Here is a 21,980-nt window from a genome sequence, read left to right on the forward strand (position 1 = left end):
TAAAGCATCCCTGGCGGATGGCTGTCCAACTGTCTCTTGAATGCTTCTAGTGTGGGAGAGCCCACAATATCCCATGGTAATCGGTTCCATTGCTGTACTGCTCTAACAGTCAGGAAATTTTTCCTGATATTTAGCTGGAATCTGGCTTCCTATAACATAAGCCTGTTATTCCATGTCCTGCACTCTGGGATGATTGAGAAGAGCTCCTGGCTCTCTTCTGTGTGACAGCCTTTCAAGTACTTGAAGAGTGCTAGCATGTCTCCCCTCACTCCTCTCTTGTCCTGGATAAACATTCCCAGCTCTTTCAGTCCGTCCTTGTAAGGCTTTGCTTCCAGTCCCCTGATCATCCTTGTTGCCTTCCTCTCAACTTTTCCCAGTTTGTCTGCAACTGGAATATGCTCAAATGCTCTTCTGACATTCAACACTGGGCTGCACTGCATATTTTCCAAGGTTTCTGGCTTTTAAGGCATCAAGGCTTCGATAATTTTAGAGTCTGGCATTCATTAAGGTAGCCTTGCCCAACCTGGAGCCCTGAAAAGAGTGCTCAGTATATACTGGCATTTTATTTTCACCAGGGGTGAAAAGATCTTGTTCCAGTTATTGTGGCAGTGGTAGTTCACATGGAAAGCATGTTTCCAAACATTTTTCTCTTGAAGATGAAACACCTAGTACCCATTAGACATACTATATTCCCAATAAATTTCTCCAGTTCAATTCTCCCCAATTATCTCCATTTTAATGCTTTGTTTCTTTTGGAGAACTGATGTCCATCAGACTTGTCCTTCCTCCCCACTGCTCTCAGTTCAACCTTCTAATCTTGGGTAGTATGCCTGCAGCATCAGTTATATTACATTTCCTGTTTTGTTGCAGTGTGTTAAACACAAATTCATCTTTACCCTACCTGCTGATCTGCAGATGTTTTGGAGTATCAGCTCTCATGAACTCCAGCCAGCTTATAGGAGCTTCAGGTAAAAGCAGCTGGAAGGCACCAGATTGGGGAAGGCTGAACTAACTGCCTGATCTAGTGATGACCTTCTAGATACTTGCAAGAATGCAAGAACACGTATTCCAAAGTTTGTGAAGTACTCAGAAACCAATTAATGATAGATTCAGACATGCATGATGGGTTGAAGAAGTTGTGGTACAAAATGTCGCATTGAAAAGCTTTCCTTCTTGCGTCTTTAATGGCATCTTGTCAACATGGCTTTAGAAACAGTTGCTAAAGAGCCTCCTTAACACCCACAATCCCTGCAAAGCTGTGAGAGGGATTGCCATACCATTTCTGGAGTGGAAGTTTCATCCAAGAAAGGAGGGGCTTCCTCAGAGAACCCAGTGACCTTCTTTTCTTTTCCAGAGGGAAGGCCAAAATATGGAACAGAGTCCTTCTCTTCAGGATCTGTAGAGAGTTGCAATCATCATCTGAGTGAAATGAGGAGGGTTTTCACCACTGGGAGCTACATGAAACCAAATGACAAATATAATACTGCAGAGTTCCATTGATGAAATTGGTGCCAAGGACAGGCAAGACTGGGCACCTGCCAATGGCCCATGCCCCAACAAAGGCCCACTGCCAATAACTTCCTGGATTTGCTTCTCCTCTTTGCTGGGGCAACCTGCTTGCTCCCCTGCCTTTTGCTCTGGCCCAGATAATAGAAATGGTGGGACGGGAATGACACAGATGCCTCTACCTTCTTGTTCACTGGCTCTCTGTCAAGCAAGTGAGTGGTACCAGTGATGGAGCAAAAAGGAGTATAATGAGCAAAAGTAGCTGGTGACAAGGGCAGTGAGAAGGTGGACTCAGAGAGGGAGGGAGGTGGCCCAGTGATGGTGATTGCCTGAGGCCCTCCAAAACCTGGAATCAGCACTGCATGAAACTATAGCTCACAAGCAGTAATCCTGGCTGGTCTGTCCCTTGTTTCAAGTTCAGGACTGTGAATAAGATGGCCATCTCTGATGTACTTCCTATAGTCCTCTGCCAAAGATTCAACTTCTACTAAATTAGGCGATCACATTATACTAAGCAGCAAAGCATAAGATTACAAAGCGGAAAGCAGATCCTCAATAAGTAAACAGCGGATCCTTGCCAGCAACACTTTATAAAATGCCGAAGTAGGTCATGAAGAAATCTCAGGCAGAAAGGAGAACAAGATACCACTATTACCCTATTGAGAAAAACATGTAGATCAAGTTGCTTTGGTATTGAAAATAGAAAACATTGTTGTGTATGTGAAATAGGGATGAAGGTACCCAAGTGCCTTGTTGTTTCTTTGCATTTACTTACTGAAACTCATTCTTCTGAAGGAACACAGGATTTCTAGCAACATTGTTATATTTATCCAGAAACTAGGGTTGATTTCAAAATCCTCTGATCTCATCCCCTCCCCCAGAAAACACTTCCTATCATGCTCTCTGTTTTCAGTGGGTTCTGTTTATAGATAGCATATAATAGTGTGTTGGGGGCAGGATAGGTTAAGCACAATTCCCTCAGTACACATGGGCCAAAAATTCCACATGGCACTTTTAAAGCATGTCTGTAGAGGTTGGGTACCCTGCTCTTCTACTATGGGCTGGAGAAATTCTAAAAACCTTTATGAACCACTCAAGAATTAATATTTGGATAACATTTTCAACTTGATATGGAAAGGATAAAACTTTATTAAGCTGGATCCAGGGCAGAACCTGTTTAAACTACTAATTACACTTCAGTTCCAGATTACGGACTGCAATGCAGGTGAAGAAGAACAAGAAGGAGATTTCACATTTATATAGTACTTTCCTCTCCCATATATGACTACATGTATGAAGTACATAGAAATAAGTCCTGTTGAGTTTAGTGGGGGTTTATTCCCAGTTAAATGGGCATAGGATTGTCACCTTGGAATGTTGTTTTACATCCTTTAACTCAGTATTTCTTATAACAGAGTTATAAGACAGTTATTATTTTCCTCATCTCCATCCTGCAGTTGGTGTGATGGGGACTGAATGGGAAACCAAGGTTGGCTGAGATCTCAACTGAACATAGAAACAGAGTGAGTCAGGAGGGGTCTCCCGGACCATCTAGTCTGACCTCCGGTTCCAGTTGGCTCTGCTCACAATATGCCCACCATGTGCATGTCCAGCCCATTCTTGAACACCCTCACCAATGGGGCCTCAACCACCTCCTGTGGAAGCTCATTCCACACCCTCGGGGTCCTTACTGTCAGGAAGTACTTGAGTGTGCTATCTCAAATGCTCCACTGTATTGCAACCACTAGGATATAAGCTCAGAGCCACATGCATATTTTCTTCTTTGGAACTAAGGCTTTTTTCTGGCACAACTGCAAATATCATAGCCATATGAATTGAAGTAAATAATGTGCCTGGATGATGTTGGCAAAGAAGCAACGGTATCTTGTTTCAGATGGATGCAAAGTTTTTTCTTTCTCTTTTTCCTAGCCTTCCTCTGTATTAGCTATTGCTAGGCTAGGTATCTCTCTTATTTCTAAATAAACCAACCCCTTAAGTGATATTAAACACTTAATAGAAACTAATACGCCTTAGGGCAGGTTTTGGGGCCAACTAGCTACTTAGAGGATGCTTAAAGCATCAGCCCCTCAATCCCATTGCCCTTGTCATATAAAGTTAGCCTAGACCCTAATCCTCCCCTCCCCGCCTCCCTCCTCCCTCTCTTTCAGCAGAAGTGGGCAGAGGGTATAAAAAAACCCCTTTGGATCCTGGCTTCGCCAGCCCCAGGAGGTAGATGAAGGCAAATGCCCCAGCACTGCGTTCCCTCAGGGGCTTTTCTCTTTTTTATTTTTTATTTTTTTAGAATTATAAAAGAATAAAGGTTGGGCAAGGGGAGACAATCCCAAAATTGAATTGGCTTAAAAAGAACAATAAGAAGGACAAAACAACATCATAGCAGTTGATTAAATAAGCAAACCATGAATGGGACGGAAGGTATCAATTTCTATGTGCCTTTCTCCAATAAAACAGGGGTGGTGCGGAGCCCCTTTGAATATCCCCAATATTACCTAGCAGAACCCTGGAAATACAAAATTGTTTGCTGCTATATCTTCTTCCTCATCTCCACCGGGCTGCCCATCAACATCCTCACCCTAGTTGTGACTTTCAAACATAAGAAGCTACGGCAGCCACTCAACTATATCCTGGTTAACCTGGCAGTAGCGGACCTCTTCATGGCCTGCTTCGGCTTCACCGTCACCTTCTCCACGGCCTGGAATGGCTACTTCATATTTGGTCCCACCGGCTGTGCCATTGAGGGCTTCTTTGCAACACTGGGAGGTAAGATCCATGGGGAAAGAGAGCGCTTTTAGCAAGGAAACAGTGGGCCACTTGTAGCCTGGCAACGGGGAGCTGCAGTTTGTCTTGTATGGCCAGGGATCCTGGCATCTGGAACAGTGTTCAGTTGATCTGGACAAAATGGGTCCCTTTTTATGGCGATACACCAACATCTAAAGCTTTTCCATATTGGACACATCCCTTCTTTCTTTATTACTTTTAAATCCAACCTTTCCACCAAGGAGCTCTTACAACAACTCTGTGAGTTAGGCGAGATTGAGGTAGTGACTCTGAAACGTAGCTTCTCAAACATGACAAACTTTGGACATGTATGGCATCGTATACCCAGCTAAACATGGGTTTTTCTTGGAATCATCATGTGTGGTAATCTTCATGTGGTCATTTCAATGTGGAGATAACTTTTCATGTAGGAATGCCATCCATCTCTTTATGTGTATTTGCAGTGTCCTCATTGGCCTAGAATGTTCTACCTGTAGAAAGAACGACAAAGTTCCAGGGAATTATATAAAATTATATAATCTCTTTCTGTTTGCAAGGAATACCTTGCTTAAGTTTTAATGCATCGCATGAGCAGACAGGCAGCCCAGGAGGCAGTTTGATCATCCCAATCCCAACAGATAAGATGTCATTCCATTCTGCCAGTAGACTGTGGCCCATGGCTTTCCACTGTCATAGTACGGAATAGGACATGTCCTTTAGCAAGTCTGTGTTCAGGAAATGCATCCCTGCATTGCAAGCATCAAAACATGATCATAATCGCATGGAGTCGATATGCTCCATCATCATCCTACCATCTTAGAAAGAGAAGCTAAGCAATGTGGCATTTTAGTCCTCCCCAACCATACACCTTTCGTTCTGTTTCAAGGAGAGTGTTGGACTCGGGAGATCTGGTTTTTAATCCCCATTTGGCCACGAAGCTCACTTTGGGACAATCACTGGTTCTCAACCTGACGCATTACTCAGGGTTTTTGTGAGGATAATTAATGGAGGAAAGGATTTGGTAAGCTGCCATGGATTCCTTGCAGGAAAAAAGGCAGTATATAAATATAATGATTACAAGAAAATCCTATTTGGGCTCTTTGATGCAAAGTTCATCTCTTGTGCAATTTCGTCGATATTACATCAAACTTAAGGCAGGTCCAGGCCTTACTGTAATGTGTGGTGTTATATATTCAAGGGTAAGAAAATGTCTATGATTTCCATCACATTAGGTGCATGTGTGCACATGTGCGCACGCACTCACGCACACACACACAAGAATGCATGCTATTTTCTATGAGGATGTCACATCATACTTAACATTTCTTAACACCTGGAGATGCAAATGGAAAATGGGGAACTATTCAGTTGAAGACAAATTTTCCATCAATAAATTAAAACCTCATCCCTAACTAGATTATGAACCAAGTCTGCATTGTTTTTCCCTATGCTTGAGAAGGCTGTCATGTACTGCACATTTTCTCATATTTTGCCTAATGCTCAAATAGATGAAAAATGCCACTTCTTATTCTGCTGGACACGTCTCCAAAATGAGCTCTGAAAGGACACAGCTGGTGCAGTGATATCCTTCATGCTGGAAAATGGAATGTTCAGAGACACCCTTATGCAAAACACTACCCCTAAAATCCATATGCTCTGGAGGTTTCATCCTGTACTGGGCTCCCCAGGGACAGGCAGATCTGTCAATCTCATTCTCAAAGAGGTCCTCATTTTCCCACTGCCAAGCTTGTTCTGTCCTGTTTTTTTCTTTTTCACTCCTCACAGACATTTTATTTGTTTATTTTATTTGTGGGCATTTTTCCAATATATGCATTTCTGTACACATGCTCCCACTAATTAAATCATATTTGTGTACATTTTAGAAATACATACACTTTCCCCCACATGTTTTTAAATGCAAGTTCTGATATATACAAGTTTCCAACTGCAACAAATTGTATTAGGGTTTGCATTTGTTTCCAGGAGATATAGACTATACAAATCCTTAAAAAAGGGAAAAGAAAAATGCATGATGGAGTGAATTTCTCAACCATCTCTAATTTATATGTCTTCAAAGTGTCATTGCTGGCCCAAAGAGGGCTGTGTTTGCAACTTCTCACTGTGGTCCTGGAAGGAAAATACTTTCCTGCCTTAGAACAGATTCTTCTTTTCTCCGTTGTGCATTGATGCACTGAACTGAAAGCACAGAAAGCTGCTGCGCACTGTGCCCTCAGACCACAGCTAACAGGATATGATGTCCTTTCAGGATATGAAGAGCAATGCTTTCTTTCACAATGCTATATAGGTTACAGCTGGAAACAGAAGGTGTTGGGAGTTGATTTATGCTAGGAATGGCTGAATGCATCAAATTTATATGCCGTGAACCAATATGTGAATCAAGACATTGTTGTATCCCAAAATCTGCACTTTTCTGAGCCTGGAAGGCCACTCATTGTGGGGGAAAATGTGCAAAAAATGTGCATAGATTGGTGAAAAGTGTGCACAAATGCGAATATTTCAAGGAGGAATGCAGACAACTGCAGCCAAGTAACAAAAACCACTTAGAAAATGTATATATTAAAATGTGCACAGGGAAGTATGATGGAATGAGGATAATCCTGAAAATCTGACAATCTCTTCAAGACTGAGACTGTCAGTTCCAATCACTGTGATTGACAGATACCCAGAGACCGAGCCCAACTGACCACCTGCATGTTTCATTTGAAAGGAGTAAAACGTGTGTTTATCCCAGAAGTGTGCAAAGCTGAAGCAGAACTAGCCAGTACTCAAACAACATTGGGCACACCTCACTACACGGACATCCCACAAAGAATAGTATATGTGTCAGCTATTAAACAAGAAGTCCAAAGCAAAGCATTGATGCTCATGGTTCTGGAATTACTTAAGATAGCGCTCCTTCGGATAAGAATCCATGTCATGTTAGGGAGCAGTGGAAGAACATGTTCCATGTTGAAGAGAGATTCAAAGGGGCAAGCCAAGTTATAGGCTGCACAGCTGGAGCAGAGTAAAAATAGAAGTAGCGGTTGGCAGAATTCAGGAGCAGGTGACACAGCTTTCTCCACCCACTCGCCCTCCAGATGTGGACAGTGCTTCCCATCATTCCCAGCCAGCACAGTCATTGAAGGGGATGAAGAGAGTTGCAGGCCAGTATTTCTGGAGGACCACACATTGGGGTAGGGTGAAGTAAAGCCTGCTCCAATCAAAAGAAGAAGATGCCAACAGAGTTATGGAACAGCCAAAGTGCTCTTGGTGAGAGCTGTTGACCAACCTGCCAGTAGCTTCTTCCTGTTTCCTTTTACAGGGGCTGCTGGGAGGCTGAAGCAACAGGGAAGCTCAAGTGCTCTCAGGTGAGCTTGCACACTAAGGCTGGGCAAGGCTGAGAACAACTCCTAAGGACACCACTAACATGACTTGGAAGGCTCGTGATCAGGGTCTCCCACATCTCTTTTTAGTTAGTATCAGCCCTTGAGAGAAACATTCAGATTGTGGCTGCAGTCCTGGAAGTTGTTTTTTTAAAACTCTTTTCACAACTAAGGGGCCAATCCTATGCATGCCTAGATAGGAAAAAAATCCTACAGCTGCAGATTGTACCCTAAAATGGTCTTTCCCTCCATTTGAATCTCCTTTTCCTTGAAACTGTTATTTGCACTGCAGGAGAAAACATGCAATTACTCACATAAAACCTCCAGAAATAAAAACAAAAAACAAATTTTGAGGAGAAGCAATGATTTTATTGGGAAACCTGGCATGGGGGTGAAGGAAGAATGCTAACAGAACTACCTGTAGCTGCAACAGATAATTTTCTTAAACAACATCTACAAACTGCACCCTATGTCCCACCTAGAGATGATAAAGTTCTGTCCATTTCATGTTCACTTGACTTGGAAATCAGCCAGGGGATTTCTGACCAACTCAGAAAATAGCTCTCCTAATTTCAGGAATGATTCAAATGTACTGATTTTCCCCAGATGAAGCATTTGAAAACAATTTGTATGCAATTTTAAAGAAACAATCATTTCCATCCATTTCTGCAGGGGCTGCTTTTGAAGGCCATGCCTGAAAAAAATTGTTGCAGGTGCAGAGTAAAATCTCATCCCTCCAAGTGAACCTACTGGTCAGGAGAGTTCCCCCTTCCAGCAGCAGCAGCAGCTGTCTAGGATGCAGCCTTTCAAAGAAAAGGCAAGCTAGAAAGTCAACTCTGATTTGGATTTTAATCCAAACTGGGAAAGCATTCTGGGGCTTCGAATGCTTACCTGTCCTTTGAGATGAACATGATGATGCTTCTGAAGTGAGAATAGAGCAAACTTTTGTTGTATCTCTAGTTATGTCCTGAGAAAGATGATGCTAGCAGAGGTCAAGTTCAATGCCTCCTGCCCCAAAATGGAAGAAGAAGATAATATAGCAAGGAGTTTCATTAAGTATTTTCAGGGAGAAGGCTGGATCCAGTTATGGAGCCCATGAAAGTTTTCAGAAGTGACTCAAAGAGGACCAAGAAATGCAGTCACTTATCCCTTGCCTGGAAGACTTAATTTGCTTCCTTCAAGGCTTCTAACATGTTTCTTTCTAGCACTCATTTAGCACACCTGAGTCTCATTGCTCATGCTGGCCACCCACCACCTGCCCACATGACACATTGGCAAGATTGCAAGATTGGCTTGGTTGACTTTCATTTCTATTAATGCAGATTTCTAATGCACAGCTAATCCGCTGCCTTTTGGAGGGTTAGCCCTTCCTGGTGTGTGCTATGGTGCTAAACCAGAGCCTGAGTCCCATGAATGTAACACAGAGTAAGCAAAGTCTCCCAGCCACCCGCAACACACAGAACAAAACCTACTTTCAGAGTAGGTTGCTCAACTCACTCATTGTTTAAACAACCCTAACCTTCCTATGTAATTTATCTGGCTAACCTCAGATTTAGGAATGCATGAACATGGGATGTTTGGGCTTGTTGATGGTCTCCAAAGTCCTCCTCAAAACTCATTTCATTCCCATACACAAGTGTCTTTTTTCTGTTGTGCATCCAGAATTCAAATGTACCTCTCATAGGCTAAACCATGAAAATGTGAATTAGGGAGGAAAATGGGCATTTTCAGAAATGTGCACTGCCACAGTGAAAAGAACTGATACCAAAGGGCTAGATCAGATATGGAAAGAAATTAAGAAGGTCCATTTTTTTTAAAGCAGTGCATTTAACTAGGATTTTTACTTAAGAACATAGCATAGGCATGCAATAATTATGCTTCAGTACTTCCTGACAGGGATCTGCCTTCGCATCTATTCTTGCTTTGGAATGAATGAGCTATTGATAAAGGAACACTTTGCACATCAAGAGAATGTTCCAATGAGTGATTGCAAGTCCCAACAGAATCAGATGACAAATACAAAATGGTGGTTCATTAGAAGGCAACACTGCTTAACAATGTACATAAGACACTGACTCTGTAAAAAGTCATATTGTTTCAGGTGGGAAGTGAGAAAGATGGGCTAGACATAAAAGCAACAGCTGTCTTTCTGACACAAAGCCTTGCATACTTATCATTGGATAATCACCTGCTGAGGGCATTAACAGGCTTGAAGCACAGCCTAGACACAGATAATCCCCCAAGTTGTGATTACTTTTGATCAAGTGATTAATAGACCCAGATGCTCATGCTCACAATCAAAGGATGGTAATATTTGTAACAGTATTTGTTTGTCTTTTTCTCTCTCCTTACAGGTCAGGTTGCCCTCTGGTCCTTGGTTGTCCTAGCCATAGAGCGGTATATTGTGGTCTGTAAACCAATGGGCAACTTCCGCTTCTCTGCAACCCATGCCTTGTTGGGCATTGCTTTTACTTGGGTTATGTCCTTATCCTGTGCTTGCCCACCTCTCTTTGGTTGGTCCAGGTAGGTAATATAGTTTTATGTTATTTGTGAGCACAGGGGTAGACTTTTGTCCCATCTTGAAATCCAGGTAGTCAATAACTGTCTAGTTGTGAAGTAAAGATGGGAACAGCTGTTCATCAGATATATTTTTATCAGTATCAGCCCCATTTACTCACCTAGGCTGGTGCTTGATTTGTTCTACAACAGCAGATAGGAAAGCAGGCTTGAGTTCAGTCCTGGACTGATGGGACATATGGTCTTCAGGTTTCATCCAACTTAAGTCCCATTCTTTTCAAGTAGGAATGACATTAGATAAAGCCCTGTATATGTAGCTTCTCAGTATTGATGTGGTGATTAGTAAATCAGAATGCATTACAAAGCCATAGTGTTTCAGTTCCCCTTCTGTATTGCAAACAACCACACAAATTAATTTGTTGACCTGTTGGTATGATGGCTCATTCAGTTGATGACTCCAAAATCCAATGTGGTCTCACTTATGGAGGACGATGGAGGCATCTCCAGTTTAAATAGTAGAAGGGAATCATAGGATAAGAAGTCATTCCTATTGAGTTCAACAGGTATAGGATTGCAGACTAACATCTCTGTTTTCAGGCTAGTTTGTCCATGCATGGAAAATGTGTACTGAATAAATTAGTGCAAAATTTGGAATATCATCAAAATTGTCCCATGAATTCAGAATGCAGCCTGAGCTTTCTGAGCCTTCTGCTATTTAATCTGAGAAGATCAAGTCATAAAGCTGTGGATGTGGAGAGAGGGAGAAGAGAAAGCAAGGGAAAGTGTGAGGGAAAACTCTCTGAACTAAACTTGAGTTTAGTGGAAGTGCAGCCTGCTTGTCTTGCAATTGTCTAATGCCATGTTCCACCTGCTGTGCTCCATTTAACAGCTGCTTCCTCCTTTGCAGAGCCTGCGGCACTCTTGTGCATGCACGCATCCATGTGTGGATGAACACACTCAGCCTCTGCTTTGAGCACACACAGAAATAGCATATATTCCCCCTCCAGAGGCCACTGCAAACTAATCTCAGTTTTAGCAAAACGGTTGTGAGTGCCGTCTTTTCAGCCTCAGAAGATTCATATGAGTAATTTTGAAAGCTAGTGGGTTTTCTCAAGTAAGTAAGAGAAGCTGAGGTCACCCCTTTGGGATGCGTAGCCATTGGCCACGGTTTGCACTTCTCACCCAACTTTTTGCGAATGGCGTGTGTCACTCCATGCCCTCCAGCATGTTTATATAGATCTGCCAATTGGAAGTCAATACAATACATCTGATGATGTGGACAGTGTCCATTAAAGCTTATGGCAGAACAGGATCCAGTATATTTTAAAATGTTATTTATGATGTTTTAATTTATTGTTGTAAGTCGCCCCGAGGCTTCGGCGAATGGGGCGGCATAAAAATGTTTAAATAAATAAATAAATAAATAAATAAATAAATAAATAAGCCATAGGATTCAACAGGTGTCCAGAAAGAGGGTTCTGATCTTGGAGGTGGGGATTCACACTCAGATTCTCCCCTCCAACACCCCCCCCCCACAGAGAGAGAGAGTCAGCATAGAAGAACCACATAGGCTACTGCTTCCCTGAGCTTGTAAGAGCAGCCTTGGAGAAGGGGTAAAGAGGCATTTATGAATGTGGCAGGAGGGATGGAGGAGTCTGTGGCTGCCAGGACATGATGGTACTCCTGCCTTCTTCCCTCTGTCTCCAAAGCAGCACAGCCAGATGGCCAAAATGGAGGGTGTGTGAGTCAGGTGGTGGTGACTAGCTCTGGCACATTCCCTACTGTACATAAGATACCTGCATTCCTCTAAGTTTGGAGCCTTGCAGGTGTCCCTGTTGGGTTGCTGCCTAAATGTGTTAGACTTTAAGGTGCCAGAAGATCTCTGTTGGTGTTTTAGAATCAGTGCAGCAGGGTAACAACAACAACAACAATTTATAATCATTGTTGGAGCACAGTGCCAAAAAGCTAGCATTGTCCGAGGTTTTTGCTTACAGTCCTGCTAAGTTTTGGGATTCCTGTTTGGTGTACACATTTCCAGCCTTCCAACACATAAATATTCTGTATTGCATCTATCAGTCTTACCAAAAACAAGGTTTGGGTCAGCAAAGAATATGATAAGGTGACAGTATAGAACCATAGAGCTGGGCTCATCATTTAGCCTCTTGGGGTTTCCCAGATGGCTTTGCCCTCTTCTGATTGTCTCACCCCTTTCATCCTCAACCACAGATCATTGGAGGTTTGCTGGCTTTTGTTCAGTTCCTCCCCTCATTCTAAAGGGTTAAAATACTTCTCCTAAGGCTTCATCACTGAGCTTTAAGCTAAAAAGTATGCTGGCATTTTATGTATTCTGGCCAGATTCCTTCACCTTCAGCTCTACCACCACTGAAATATGAAAACCTCATGGGCTTCTCCAAAGTGGAATTCAGACTTTGGGTTGGAAGAGTTTCTGCACCCCTAGGATAAGCTTTGGTTCACATGAAAAACCTTTTTCCTGCACACAGGGGTTGGGATTGAAAGAGCTACTTGGGCTGGGCATGCCCAGACTTTTTTGACTTTCAGCACCATATCACAGACTGCTTTGGTATGCTATCTCAGATGCAACAACAGTTTTCCTTGCAGTAATGGGCTGGCAGCCCTCTGTACAAGAAACAGAAGCCCCTTTGGATGAGTAGGAATCATTAAGTGGGTCTCTGGATCCTAGCTGAGGCTCCTGGTTAGGCATTCTCTTCCATGCAGAATCTTTATTTATTTATTTGAAACATTTTTATGCCACCCCCATCACAACAAAGCCTCGGGCGGCTTACAACAAAAACAAAAATATACAAAATTATACAAAAACTAAGTTATACACTAAAAATATTAGAATGCCTACTGGAGCCCTCCATCTGGAAGCACATTTGGAAACACAAAATCAATAGCCAGTTCTGAAAGTGAGGGAAATCATCCAGCAGCCCTGACACATAGGCGTACTTTCAGTCATTTCTGTGGAACCTGAATAGAGCTGAAATCAACAGGCTGGTCTCATGCATTACATACAAGAGGAAAGGAATGGTACATAAGCCATCAGTGCTTTATCAAGAACAAATGATTGAGCTTACACTGTGCCTATACCAGACATCCAGCTCAATTAAGCCCTTAACACTCTGCTTCTGCAGCTTTGCTTTCAAAGCATTGTTTATAATTCCCCTTATAATTACACCTATCACTGTCTTTATGCTCACCAGTAGAAGGCCCAGGAAATTATGCTGGTGGCTTAAAATACGCTATGCTGCAGTTTCTAAGACATATGAGTGTGTGGGTGTGGATGTGGGGGTTGTGTACATTGCAAGCCACAGATGAAAAAGTTACTTCATTCCAGCAGAAATCTTCAGGGATGTGTAAGCTCCCAGTAGCTGACTCCAAAGAGTATTTTGACTTAAGAGCGTTCGTGTTGTACACCCAAATATCCTTGAGGACCTCTCTATGGGTTCAGCATGGATGATTGTAGAGCCCAAACATACCCCCCACCCACCTCCCATTCCTTCAAATTCCAGCAAAAAAGATGGAAGATGGAAACAGGAAGGGTGGTGAGCTCACAGCTGCATTGCAGAGTAGAGGTTCTCCTGACTGTTACCCTTCTCCAGCTACGGCTTTTCACTTGGGAAAGCTAGGCTGGCAAGGGGGGCTGGATGTGGCAGGGCAGGGCATGGTACTGATGACCTTGTTTCAGGTTTGGTAGATGACTGGAGGGTGCTGGAACAGAGGCAGTGCAGGAAATGCTGGATGGGAAGATGTCACATCAAGCATCTCCCTAAACCAAATGCTGCTGCTGATAATCATTCATTCGGGTTAATACAACATTTGGTCCTCAGTTTTCCCTTGAATTTAAGAACAAATCAGATATGGAAGTGAGTTCAAAGGCAAGTATCTCTGGGTCATTCATACAGCTCTTCCTGATGATTTTAAAAGAAGCATTGGAATTTCAAACCATTTTAAATTGTATTTATTTCCCCTCTGTTAGCTCTCTTGAATATTTAAACTAACAAAAACAAACGAACAAACCACCACCCACCACCAAACAATAACATAAAACCAGTATTCTCAAAACATATCCTGAATGCTTAGGGGAAATTTTTTTATGTGTGCTCATACTTTTGTAAGGTCCTAACACATACACGCAGGTGCATGTAGGTGTGCAGGGCTGTATCCTGCCAATTGCAAAGCTGCTTTTCCAGAATTTTATCACAGACAATACTTCCCTCCCACCCCGATCTTGCCAGTTGCCTGCAGGAGTGTGGAGCTGATGGCTTTCCCTGCCCACATGATGTCCTCACCCTGCTTTACTGGGCTTCTGTTCAGGGATTCTGTATCCAAATTTGGCCCAGTCTAGCAGGCTGAGACGAAATTTGCATGGTTGGTCACCCAGAAAAAACTGACCACCTCTGTTTGGACTATGAACACTGGATTTTATGTATGTAAAGAAGGGGTGCACAAACAGAAACTGCTGTCCCAGCACCCAGTGGGCTATGGAATCTCAAGTGGGCATAAAAATCATCTCATGTTAGCAAAAATAGCATTAGTTGCATTTGGGGTCATTTCTGACACCAGGTGAAAGTGCCACAGGCAAGAAAAATGCTGCTATGAAAAGCTTCTGCTCTGGCTGAAAATTTCCCACAGGAGATGTCAGTCAACATAAGAATGGTTTCCAGGTTTTAGCAACTACAGGTAATTCAAGGTTTATTCTTTTCTGAGGCTATGGAACAAAAGAACAGCCCCCTAATAGTGCTTGGCCTTCTGTACCCTTTTCTGCATACTAGTAGTTTGGACTATGAATTCTGAAACACATATGCATGTGTGTGTGCGCGCACACACACACGGAGCATAGCTTTCCCTCACTGGATTTTAATTCTGATTGCTAAGCTTTAAAGCTAAGCATCTTAAAGCATCTTAGCTTTAGCAAGAGACAAAGATGATCTTTTGTTTCTTTGTCTGGGATCTATATTCTGGGACATAAAAGTACCCCATAGAATTCTTCTTATAGTGATTCTGGTGTACTTTGGGGCCCCAAACATCTTTTGCTTTACTGAAAAAACTAAAAAAGGAAGGAGATTGAAATTTGGAGATGTTTTAGGTTATGCACTTTGTGACAATGTTCTAGGACGATTCATCCATAGGACAACTTATGTGTAAATTACAGTACAGAATTGTGAGCTGGGAGGATGCTAGTTACCTTGCGTTGTTGGATAAGATCTATAGTAATGCCTTGTTTGGATTTCAGTTTTTGAATGGCCATGTAACTGAGCCTCACTCTATACTGTAGGCTAAAAATGTAGTGTGCAGCTGATCCTCACTTCTGCTTTACTCTAAAGTAAATGTTCAAAGCCAGATCAGGTTTAAACCTCCCTCCACCCCAGACGCTTGTTTTCTAACCTCCTCCCTCCCTTTCCACACACACACATAGAGTAAAAATAAGAAAGTAGCCTACATGCACCCCCAACAGAAGCTTTTATTTTTTTAGTCTTAATCTCCTGAACCCAGAAGGCAGGGGGAAAGTTTTAATCTCCCTCCCCGTGTTGGCCAAACTTGTATTGGATCAGCCCCAATGCACGTATTTTAGTCTAGAAAAGAAAGAGAATTTCTGCATACAAAGTATTTGACATGGGATAATGTAATCCTTAGGTGCAATGTTCCAGCAAACTGGCAGCTGGATTCCCAATTTGCTACTGCCCTGCTTTACTTCAGTAGGACCAAATACCATATGCCTTGAAGGCCCTTGATATTCCCTGCTGCCCTCCTTATTCTGCTTGCCACAAAATGAACAGCTGTCTGACAAGTTCAGTCACACACACAAAGATTACATTACACATTCCCCATGGGAGGCAGCGAGACTCACAACAAACTGATGCTACACAACCCAGTGGAATGAGCCAGCGTGGAGCAACCTGCAGACATACTGTATTTTTTGCTCTGTAAGATGCACCTGACCATATGATGCACCTAGTTTTTAGAGGAGGGATCCATGGAAAGCTTCCTGATAATCACAGGCACATTCCCCATCACTTCCCCATGGGCTTCATTAAAAGACGGGTTGCCATTTGAAAACACACACCAACCTGTGATTAACAGCTCTCACCTGTGCCGGAGGAGGGGGGCGGAGCAGGGCGCACCGAGCACGTGCTGACCAGGTGTGGTGCAGCCGGGCCGGCAGCGTGCTGGCGGTGGTCTTCCAGGCGGCGCGGCGGCAGCAGGTCTTCCAGGGCGGTGGGGGTGAGCAGTCCGTCTCTCCGTGCGGCCGGTGGGTTAAAGCCCGCGGCTCCTCCTCCTCCACACCTCTCCCCCTGAGCAGCACAGCTCTCACCTGCGCGGGGGAGGGGCAGAGCAGGGGGCGCCGAACACTTGCCGGCCAGGTAGTGCCACGTGGTGCAGCTGGGCCTGCAGCGTGCCGGCGGTGGTCTTCCGGGTGGTGGGGGAAAGCAGTCCATCTCTCCGTGTGGCCAGTGGGTTAAAGCCCGCGGCTCCTCCTCCTCCACACCGCTCCCCCTGAGTGGCACAGCTCTCACCTGCGCCGGAGGGGGGGACGGAGCAGGGCGCGCCAAAGCATGCCGGCCAGGTGGTGCCATATAGTGTAGGCGGGCCGGCAGCGTCCCGGGCGTCGGGCACACACACATTCGCTCTATAAGACGCACAGACATTTCCCCTTACTTTTGAGGGGGAAAAAAGTGCGTCTTATAGAGTGAAAAATACGGTATTTAGCTCCTTTGCTGTTACCCTCCAAGTAAACCTGCATCTTAGTATGGACTTGGATTTATGACACTACCTGGGATATCTCAGACCCCTGGAGAAGAAAACTCAGTGGGCCCCTGCTTGACTGTATCAGTGATCACTAGAGAAGAATGGTTAGGTATTCAGCCTAACTAAATTATCTTTAACTCAATTTAAGAGATTTCAATTTAAGAGATCGTATCACTTTTACTGGGTTAGTTGATTAATTTATCAATTTTGCATATAGGTAAAAGCAATACATTTGAAACAAGAAGCATTGTTTCTTTGGTTCTTAAAAAACATTCACAATTTTTATAAGCAATTATATTCCTATTGATCTATATCCATTGCCTGGGGGCACCATTTTAATCAAATTTTATTGACCAATAAATCTAACTGCTTAATCAATTAAATGTTGCAGCTCTAGTTTCTATAATTATGCCATGCTGTGACCATGACATTTTAACTTTTGCTCTGAAGTGGGCAGCAAGTTGTTTATTGCACAGAGGTGCATGTTTTATCCTTGTAACCCCTCCTGTATTCCAAAGAAGCAACACGTCTAGGATGGGGGTGCTGAGTGAGCAGTCCTCTTCCATGAAGGCCACACGGCCATTCCCTAGCTCAGAATGAACATAGGTCTGTCTTTTTCTGAGTCTGCTGGAAATGCCTGGAAAGTACCATGTGCTAAAAGTGAGGCTTCAAATTAATACTAAAGCAGGGGAAAAGAAGCTTAGATCTAAGGACCAAATCTAGCGCTCCATTTTTGTCAAACTAGTTTCCCTGGACGGCCACCACTTCTTTCCCTGGCCTCACCCCTTTCTCACTGATCATTGGATGGCTTCTTAAAAGTGCCTCTTCCCCCTAAGGCTTAATTACTGGCAGTAAGAGCTTTACGCTAGAACATCCTGCTATTTATGGCAAGGTTGGTCCTGTCCCTTTGGCACCTTTTGATTTGAGCCCACCCACCACTGGAATGCAGTACACAAATACTCTCCATAATGGAACTTAGCCCTAGGGTCAAAAAGGGCCCTGTATCCCCATATTAAAGCCTGTTAGAAGAGCTTAGTTCAGACGAGGTCAGGATCAGTTGGGGGCTGCTGCAAGGAGCTGAGTGCATTCGCTAAACTGGACAGGAGAGATGAAGGGAGTGCAAACACAGAGAATTGATAAGGGGAAGCCTCAGTAAAGATGCCTGAGCATAGCCATGGCTTCAGCTACTGCTGTCAGTTGGGGAGAGGTGGAGCCAGTATGGTGTAGTGAGTGGTGGACTGGGACTCAGGAGATCTGGATTTTAGTCCCCACTCAGCTTTGGGGCTCACTGGGTAACTTTGGACCAGTCTCAGCCCAACCTATTTCACAGGGCTGCTGTTGTGAGGATAAGATTAAGAGAAGGAGCAGAATTATGTAAACTATGTTGAGTTGCTTGAAAGAAAAAAATGGAATATAAATATAATAAATAATTAACCCCTGCCCCCCGAGATAATTGCTAGGCTTATGGAAATGCCTATTTTATGCTTCCCTCAAAAGGTCTAAAGACAGCATGTAAGCTGGAAGCTCCAAATGTACCTTGAATTTAGTTGACAGTGACTTAGGTATGGGTGGAGATGCCCTGAGATATGTCAGTAGTCTCATAGAAATAAAACTACATCTCTTTTATTTACTTTGAAATCCTTCATATGGTTCACCTGAGAAAGAACCTGCAAATTCAGTGGAAAGAGAGACTTTAGGTGAAATCTGGTGGCAACTAAGATTTTCCTTTTATCATTTGCTGGGTCCTGAAACAGAATCTTGTCTTATTCAAAAGGCTTTATGTAAAATGAAAACTTCCAGTGACTTGCTCTGTCGTTTGACAGATATATACCCGAGGGGATGCAGTGTTCCTGTGGCCCAGATTATTACACTCACAACCCTGATTATCACAATGAGTCCTATGTTGCCTATATGTTTGTCGTCCACTTCATCATCCCTGTGGTGGTCATCTTCTTTTCCTATGGGCGGCTCATATGCAAAGTCCGAGAGGTAAGTGCATCTTCGTCCACACTCAACATATGGGGGAAAAGAAAATGAGAGCAAGGAGGTGTTGAATGAAATGTACACCTGGCTGTTACTGATGCTGCTTTGGGAGTGTGTGTGTTGGAGGGGTGGTGTCACAAAAACAGCTAGGACTACCTATGTCTGCCTGTGTTCTGTGAAGGAGAAGAGGCAGGGAGAGTTTCTGAAGAGTCAAGAATATAACTCAGTCGCCGTTTGGATCACTGGATCTCCATGCATTGGATCCAGGGTCTGCCTTCCACAAAGGGAAGGGCTCTGTTCATAGAAGGGCTCTGGGGATTTCCCCCTGCTACAGCTCACCCCGTTCAACAGAGTCTTCTGAATTTGTGGGTACCATTCTTTGAGGTCCGAATAGGCTGTTATAAAAAGGAGTGGGTAGGGAAGTCCAATTTCTCCAGTGTAAATCTGGTTCCAAACCTGTATGGGTGAAAGTGGAAATAGGACTTACTCTTTAGGTGTCTTTTGTCTCTATTTCACTGCCTCTCACTCCCAGCTCCTTTAGACATGCAGTTCCATGTAAAGGCCACCAGGCATGATCCTCTTAATGAAGACTCGTCTCCCCTCTGCTGTTGTTGCCACTTGCTGTGGCCACCAGGAGGCAGTAGGCAGCCAAGATGGCTGCCAGCTGAGATTGCTCGGAGCATTGACTGCCTACGTGTTCTGAAGGCAAATGGGTCCGAGTTTCCGGGCAATGCTGCCACCTCTGTCAGTAATTCCAAGCCTTCTGCTTGTGGCTTGGAAAAATGAAAACTGTGGTGGGGTGAAGGAAAGAAGAGCCTGGTCCCAAGATTTTCTACTCCATGCAAGGAGGGAGAGAAGCTGGGACCTGCATGCACTTGCCACTTTTGTCAGCTGGTGGAGGACAGCAGCCAACTGCTTTCTTCTGGTGGTCCTGACTAGGAATGAATGCATTTAAAAAAATCCATTCTATCTGTAATCTGCAGATTTTTAGTGAGATCTATGAGAATTTCATTCCATGTACTCTACATACATTACTGCTAATATTAATGTAGGTGCAAAAACCCCCCGTTCCAATTTGAAAACTGGGTTCAGAAGTGTGTGGAATCGTTGGCAATCAGAAAAAGCCACTCCACAGCAGAATCCACAAATGGGTTTGAGAGAACTCTGAACTGATTTAAATCCATTGCTGTTTCTTCCAATATTCCTGGTTCAGAGGAGCAATAGTGGCAGCCGGCAGCTCAGTACTGCCTCACTGGGAGTCTAAATATATAAAACTGCTTGGCTGGAGAAAGTCGTCTCGAGTTCTGGTCTTCTCCATGTTCCCAGGCAGCTGCTCAGCAGCAAGAATCTGCTAGCACTCAGAAGGCAGAGAAAGAAGTTACCCGCATGGTCATCCTGATGGTGCTGGGATTTATGCTTGCCTGGACCCCCTATGCTGTGGTGGCATTTTGGATCTTCACCAACAAAGGGGCAGACTTTTCTGCTACACTCATGTCAGTGCCTGCCTTCTTCTCCAAGAGTTCATCTCTCTACAATCCCATCATCTATGTCCTCATGAACAAACAGGTGAGAGTTCCTTCCCTTTGGGCTACTGGTTTCCCAGTAGGATCCGAGCTTACCCCTTACTTCTGAAACTTGAAGGCGTGGGCAGCTTGTGGACCTCCAAAGGTTTCAGCTTAAAATTCCCATTTTTTCTCACTACTAGCTCTGCTGGCTAGGGCTTATAGGAGTTGTAGGGTGAAGCATCCAGAAGTTCACAAGTTGCTCACCACCACTGCTTTTTTGTATCATCAGTCCAGCTCTAGAAGGGACATGCAACTTTCTGCCATTCTAGTTCTGAATATCAGTATGGCTCTACTGATATTTTTTTCCTAATCAAGGGCAGCATCCAACTGAGCATGAATGTTAATACGAATGATGTTGTATTTATTAGTATAAGAGACCTCTAGCACGGTGTCATTAGGGTTAACTGGTGTAATGGGATTCCCCGTAAAATGATCACTCTAGCTAACATTATGTGCCTCAAGTCTACAGTCCAATTAGATGTGAGAATCTATCCCAATCTGCTATTTAGAGTCACTTGGGATGCCATACTGGCCACTAAATTGTTTCCTAGAAATTGTGTTTTTGTGATGAAGATTAACATGCCTATAGTTGACAACCCAATGAGCATACAGAGACCCTTTGCTTTGCCTAAGAGTGTCTCTTTGTGACCTGAGCTTCCCTGGCTGTGGATTACACATGAGTTGTTCCAGGGCATCTTTGTTCTCTCTCTTTCTTTCCAGTTCCGTAACTGCATGATTACCACAATCTGTTGTGGCAAGAACCCCTTTGGGGATGAGGATGTCTCATCAACTGTATCCCAGAGCAAGACTGAGGTATCCTCTGTCTCTTCCAGCCAAGTCTCACCTGCATAGGCTATGGACAGTTTGACCTTTGGTGACCTGTTGGACTCCGAGACCAGGAAATAGAAATGTACTCACCCACCTGGCCTCTGGTCCACAAGCTGCTCTCATGCAATCGCTCCTTTATGCATAAATGTTGTATGAAACACACACACAGAGGAGTGCACAGTATAGCATTTCCCTTCGTAGATATTTAGCTCTACAAACACTCTATATATGTTCCCTCTACAGTAGCTGTGCACATTCTGCAAGTATTTGCGCAAGTGTTCTTCCAGGCAAATGCCTGCACATTGAGCCCACATTTGTGGAAATGGAAGTGGTCTCAAACACCTGTGAGATATTTGTGCATCAGTACTACAGCACTTGTACAAGGGCACTGTCAACCTGCTCTAAGCTCCTCTTGGGCACCTAGTTTGAACACGAAATAACAAGTTCCCTAGGTCACTGGATGCTGGTGGTGGTGAAGGTGGGGAAATAAACTCCTTAAGTTGAGGCAAGCTGGGTTAAGACACTGTAGAACAATATACATGACCCTGCAGGATCTCTCTTTAGTGGGTTGTTTGTTCAGAATTAGGCTTGGCACACAACTCAAGCCTGACTTCTTAGCACTGCTTCAGATCTTTTAGTTTTGGTGTAGAGC

The 21,980-nt window shown here is 43.7% G+C and overlaps 1 protein-coding gene across 1 annotated transcript; it reads left to right on the forward strand.

The window, feature by feature from the left end:
* Positions 1-3,923: 3,923 nt before the first annotated feature.
* Positions 3,924-21,352, forward strand: LOC123030404 (green-sensitive opsin). The gene is made up of 5 exons (XM_044444304.1): positions 3,924-4,284; positions 10,019-10,187; positions 18,776-18,941; positions 20,262-20,501; positions 21,221-21,352. The coding sequence occupies exons 1-5, from the start codon at positions 3,924-3,926 to the stop codon at positions 21,350-21,352; spliced, it is 1,068 nt and encodes a 355-aa protein (XP_044300239.1).
* Positions 21,353-21,980: the final 628 nt, after the last annotated feature.

Source organism: Varanus komodoensis, unplaced genomic scaffold (genome assembly GCF_004798865.1).
Source record: "Varanus komodoensis strain SLA01 unplaced genomic scaffold, ASM479886v1 scaffold1, whole genome shotgun sequence".
Classification (NCBI taxonomy): Eukaryota; Metazoa; Chordata; class Lepidosauria; order Squamata; family Varanidae; genus Varanus; species Varanus komodoensis.

Coding starts and splice junctions, on each gene's coding strand:
- LOC123030404 (XM_044444304.1), top strand. CDS start 3,924: ATGAATGGGACGGAAGGTATCAATTTCTATGTGCCTTTCTCCAATAAA. Junction 18,942..20,261: donor TCATATGCAAAGTCCGAGAG/GTAAGTGCATCT, acceptor CCATGTTCCCAG/GCAGCTGCTCAGCAGCAAGA. Junction 20,502..21,220: donor ATGTCCTCATGAACAAACAG/GTGAGAGTTCCT, acceptor CTTTCTTTCCAG/TTCCGTAACTGCATGATTAC.